Genomic DNA, 5,804 nt, shown 5'->3' with positions numbered 1-5,804 from the left:
ACATCTGTACATTTCCGATGTGGATGACAGGCAGGAGATATCAAAACAAAGAAAACAATAAGGAGGATAGATCTTAGCAAGTATAGATGCACAGAACAAGCTGGGGGATCAAAGCAGACAAAAAGACAGGTAGACAGGTGACAGGAGCGGTGCATGCTGGAGGGAGGATGTGCATTTAAAAATAGTCGTGGATGTAATTACAGATACAGCGAGCACAGAAGGAAGCAGGCACAAAGCCTGCTATGAGAGCGATTTGTCAGGAAGAAGGTTTTTCATTGGCTCTTCCACTTGTGCACTCCCTCTGGATGTCACATTACCTGTGAACACGGTGGCACAGGGAAGAGGCAACATACAAATACATTCTCAGTAAAATACTTGCAGAGAACCAAGAACTGTCAGAACATTTCAGGAGAGAGCCAGGGCTTAAAGGACAGAACTCTAGATTTAGCTGCATATATCCACATCTTTGACGTTTTACGCTTTGTGATTTGACTCTAAAAGATATGCGATCTCAAACACAACCACAAAAGAGACATTTTGCAATTATCTAACAATGAGCTTTTATTTTGTTAATTAGTTAATAGTATACAATTCAATTCACTGACACACTAGCGTCTTCACAAACATAATTGGCCTGTACAGATGATTTACTGTATACTGTAGCACTTTAGTGCTGTGGGCAAAAACATGTCAAGTTTTGAGAATAAGTATATAAAGTGAGTGTAGTTATACCCATGTTTGCACAAGAGCATCACTTTGTGTATGTGTGTTTTGTCTGTAATGGTAGAGAAGCTAAAGTGTACATGTAACTATCAAGTGTATAGGGATTTTAATGTGTGTATGTGTGTAATATGTTGGTTATGTATAGACAGTCCAGTCATATCAAACATTAATGACAGACAGTTGTGATGATCATCAACTTCTGTCTTCAGCGCAGTTCACAGCATTGGGAAATCTTTCCTCAACTCCTTTCATTTGGTCGCATCAAGTGTGACACCTGCAGGAACAGTCGACCAGAGCCACAGTGTTTATTATGACAAATTACAAGAGGCAGAAACGCAAATGGGATCAACAGAGTTTTCACTGAACAATTAAGGATTCTGTTTTAATCCAGTATGAACCATGGCTGTCAATCCAAAATTGTGGCCTAGGATCACACTGTGAGACATTTAGATATTTGGTGATAGTATCAAATATTTAGTTACAATTTCTCACAAGGTGACTGCTGTTACAACCCACATCTACAAAACCTAAGAGAAGGTAGATGTGACAAGTTTTATGGTGTACATTTTACCTCTCTTGCATTTACATTGCAGTGCTAATGTTCACCACACTCCTCCATCACACAGTCTGACATACTGCAAAATTGATACTGTTCAGTGCAACACAGTTCATAAAACTAATCTCACACAATGTAACATGCATGTACAGTGTACAGGAGCCTCACAGTGCAAGCATACCAGTATTACATTATTTCAAAAGTGCTGGCTACCTTGTATTGGAGGTTAGAATACTGAAACTGTATTAACTTCCTGAAGCACAATTTAAGTAGTTTAATTAGGAAACAGTGATTCATTGATTAAAAAAAAAAAGTCTTCCTTCCACATCTTCATTTAAAATGTACAAATGTTCCCAGACATGCTTTTATAGTAACAACCAAAATCAATTTTCTCTGGACTGCTTTCATTTTGAAGTACCGTGGTTACTAAGTAGGTCATGTCCTTATAATGTACTGTGCTAATTTTGTGTTTGTTTGTGTCAAAAAGGCATAAAAACAGAGGCAGTACACCTTAGTTCAGTTATACAGCGGGAAAAATTCTGGTGTTATTTCATGTGCTTGTCTTCAGTGTAAAAACTAACAAATAAAATGAACCTTGAAGAGCATTAAAGGTCCTTGGCATTTCGGTCCTACAATTTGCTACTAACAATCAGCCTACATAGTGTATACACAAATATATCCATGATAGGTTTGGCCTTTAATATCTGACATGTTATGTATCATATATTCAAAACTGAATAAGTTATGATCACTTAGTCAACCTCCGCTGCACTAATAACTTTATCTGGGCTCAGCCTATCAAAGCTCTGGATGCAGAATGCTCTTGCCCTGTCTTACCTTCTCACCAGTCGTAACGTGGACGGGTGTGGGGCTGACGGTGTCTAGGGGACTCATGTCGATGGCCTGGTGGGGATGTTGAGCTAGGAGGGGCAGTAAGAGCCAGCTGCTGGCCGCCTGCCCGTCGATCTCGGCCATAGTCCAGCCCCCGGGCATTTGGTGGGGCGTATCTTCCTGCCTCCCTCCTCCACTCCTCATCAAATGCTGCAGCCTCACCTAGCAGGAGCCAATAGAAGAAATTTTGGTAACGATCACAAAAAACATTCCTAATTTCAGATAAAAATGATTAACATTCAGGTAATAGACTAACCTTTAAAAACACATTACTGTCATTTCTTGCAAAATCTCCAACAATATGAATTTTCTCTAGATCAACTGACAGCAGTGGGATGTCACCCACTATGAACATCCATGAAATTATCTCCATCACTCACTCTCATCGAGGTTAATGAAGTCTTGTCGTTCCTCACGGTCTCCTGTGCGGCGATTTCGTGAACGCCCCATTATGTGTGCACGATCCCCGATGTGGTGGCCGATGGCAAGACTCTCAAAGCCGCTCTCACTGTCCCTCATTGACTGCCGCGTCTCACGGATCTGAGGTGGGCAAGTGACAAGCAGCTCAGCTTATTAAACTACCAGGATGCTATGTACCATGTACAAACTTGCTCTGAATGTCTGTATGACAACTATGATATTTATACTGCATGATTTATTTATTGTAACTACAAGTACTGGAAATGTCATGAGTTCATGACACTAGAATGCTAAAGGCAAGAATGGAATAATAGTGAGTAAAGTAATCAGGTATAAGTATATCACACAAACATGTACTGTTAGCACTGTAACACTTGTAAGCTATATAAGTTTTCCTCACCCCTCCAGGCCCTGTTCTTGTTTCACTGGTCTGCTGATAAACTTTAGGAGCCATTATGTCTGAAGACGAGTAGGAAATCACTGTTGAGGAGGAAAACGTCTGACAGTTTGGTGAACCAGACATTCTTTCCTAGAAGGAAATAATAATAAAAAGGAAATCGACGGTGAGATGAAGCACCATTCAGATGCAGGTTTCATTCAAGAGAGTACTTTATTTGAAAATGGCTGACACAACTCACTCACCATATTTTCCATCATTTCTCCCATCATGCCAAACATATCCATGAATCCACCACCCTGAAAAACATCAATAAATAAAGGGAGATCTTAAATAAAATATCATCTTTAGAGTCCCCGTGACCTATCAAAATAAAGAAATATATAGTTTAAAATGCCTTTTAGAGGTAAACCAATTTTCAGCTGAAAAGCCATGTAACAGGTCACTGAAGTGAGAAAGGAAAAATATGGATTGTGCCCTCACCGTTCGCATACTTTTGACACTATAGTACACCTATGTACATTCAGGTGTAGCTGAACTGATCTGAAACCTTATATAACTAAAACCCTACCAACAGCCTATTTTAATCCTAACCCTTGTTCCATTAACAATGACCCAGAATATCTGTAACCTCAGTAAAAATGCTTTTGTGATTTCCGTTATAATAATACATCTTTGGATACAAGATTGTTTCTGTAGTTATAGGAGGAAGTCAGCGAAATAACTACTCACCATTCCCATCATGCCAAAGGGCGTCAGTGGACCAGCCTAGAAGACAGTGCAGACCAATAGTAAACTCAAAAATGTACTTGTGTTAACATACAATTACATACAACAAACAAACAAACAAACAAACAAAGGTACCTTCCATCAACATAGCAGCCTATTACCTGTCTGCGTGGTGCACGGTGAGCCTGCATTGGGGGGGCAAGAGCAAAAGGGTCCCTGCCAAAGGGTCCAAACAGGCTCCTCATCTGTTGCCTGTGAGCTGCAAATGGATCCCTATAAGAAGTGAAACATATTTATGACTTTTTGTGTGGAAGCAGTGTGAACTATACTCTCATAGATAAAGGTAAATTTAAAATGATACACAGAGGTAAATCTGTCAAATTTATCAGGAACATGATGCAACAGATCACTTGGATATGGAGTTTTTCAACCTCCTCTCACCTGTGATCCAAGTTAACACAGCTATTTAAATCCGAGTGCAAAATATTGTAACACTGGCTGGGTCGGAAGGAGCCAAACACCAAAACTGCCTTTTCTGTGCTCAAGGGAGTTGCTCTTTTATTACCGACACAGCAACACAGAACACAGAACACAACAATCCCACCAACCCAGAACTATATATAGTAACTCCCACCCAGAGGGGCATTATGGGGGACCCTGCCAAGTGTCTCTCCGCCCCCAAAGCTACACAGCCCCCACCTGGCTGGATAACTGTCCTCAGTAACCACAGTCATAAAATCTCTTAAGTGTTGGGGGTGCCCTGCACTGGCACTTAGGCCACTCTGGTGGCTCCTGGGCGGCTGGTGAACAGGGGTCTGGAGCTCGTGGCTGGCTCCAGTTGTCTGATGCTCCACCCTCAGGTGAAGCCAAGGGCCGGTACAGTGCAAGGCTGTGCCTGTGAAATACCACCGGTATTCGCTTACTCAGTCTCACCCTGTACAGCACATCTGACAGTCTTTTCACTACAGTAAAGGGTCTACTAGACTGGCTCACTTACTGTGGGGACAAACCCTTCTTCCATCCAGGGCTGTACACCCACACCAATGCACCAGGGACAAAATTCTGTCCCAGGCTGCAAGAACCCGTGCCCGCATCTGGCGAAGCCCCATGTTCATTGATGCCCCCACCTAGTCTTGCTGCCGGGGAGCATTCGAGTGCTGGGTCGGCCCCTCCAAGTTGCATGGGAGCACTCAAACCTACTGACAGGGGAAATGGCATGCAGGGTTGATGTGTAGCAGTGTCCTGGTGCTCGGCGTGCCAACTGCACCGGTGCTTCTTGCTTCCATAGCTCCTCATGTACGAGCCATCGCCAGCTCGCCTGGTCTCAGTGCATACCACCCTGGAAAGCAGTGTTGGCATGGATGAGCCCCTTTCCGGCCCTGGTGGTGTAGATGACCTTCCGGCCAGCCACTTCAGCATCACAGTTGGGTGCAGCCCTTTCCTACCAGAAGTGTGGAGAGCCATGGCATTCACACCGAGGTCGGCAGCGCAAGCACCCAGAATGTGTCTCCTTGCTGGCTGGCCAGCTTGTCCCGGGCATCATCAGTGGGGACCTGCTGGCCAAACCAGTGCTGGCCAGTTGAGCTGTTCCCCGGACCTGAGACTCACGAGGGTCTGCAGAGCCGTACCTTTCAAGGCAAGGGCCACATGGACAGTCACCTCTTCAGGGGACCGGGCATTCAGCCGCACTTGGTGGAGGTAGGTCTCTAAGAGCTCGTCCCCATTGTAACGTGGCACCGTCACAGTTTCTCGCGAGCTCTGTGCTACCTCCAGAATTAGCCAGTCCTGCAGCCCTCAGCATGGGTGAAGCAATCTGAAGTGCTGCAGTGTAAGCTGGCTAGTGGGCTGCCATTAGTACCGGGTCTTGGTGAAGCAAGGATGGCGATGATTTGACACTGCTCCACCGGTGTGCTGGCTGAGGAGCACTGGCTCCATCGGTGGCTCTGTTTTGGCAGACTCTCCATCAGAGCGGGGTGGCTGGCTGCGTCGGTGTGGATACGTCTTCCTCTGGCTGGGCGATGAGTTTGCTGATGTCCCAGAGCAGGGGTGCCCAAACTTTTCCCCTTGGAGGGCCCAAATGGAAATGCA

General features: G+C 44.5%; 1 protein-coding gene across 1 annotated transcript in view; it reads right to left on the bottom strand.

The window, feature by feature from the left end:
• Positions 1–542: 542 nt before the first annotated feature.
• The window catches only part of mlf2 (myeloid leukemia factor 2), a 17,520-nt gene continuing 12,258 nt past the window's right edge, over positions 543–5,804 (bottom strand). The window contains exons 2-8 of the mRNA XM_020610855.1: positions 3,878–3,989; positions 3,720–3,755; positions 3,233–3,286; positions 2,991–3,119; positions 2,551–2,710; positions 2,117–2,332; positions 543–997 (exon numbers count right to left, since the gene is read on the bottom strand). Of these exons, the coding sequence (XP_020466511.1) occupies positions 2,121–2,332; positions 2,551–2,710; positions 2,991–3,119; positions 3,233–3,286; positions 3,720–3,755; positions 3,878–3,989 (703 nt within the window). The 3' untranslated portion in view covers positions 543–997; positions 2,117–2,120. The remainder of the gene's footprint in view (positions 998–2,116; positions 2,333–2,550; positions 2,711–2,990; positions 3,120–3,232; positions 3,287–3,719; positions 3,756–3,877; positions 3,990–5,804) is intronic.

Source organism: Monopterus albus, unplaced genomic scaffold (assembly GCF_001952655.1).
Source record: "Monopterus albus unplaced genomic scaffold, M_albus_1.0 scaffold107.1, whole genome shotgun sequence".
Lineage (NCBI taxonomy): Eukaryota > Metazoa > Chordata > Actinopteri > Synbranchiformes > Synbranchidae > Monopterus > Monopterus albus.
The sequence above is the reverse complement of the archived record's forward strand: the minus strand, read 5'-3'. Positions and strand labels throughout refer to the sequence as shown.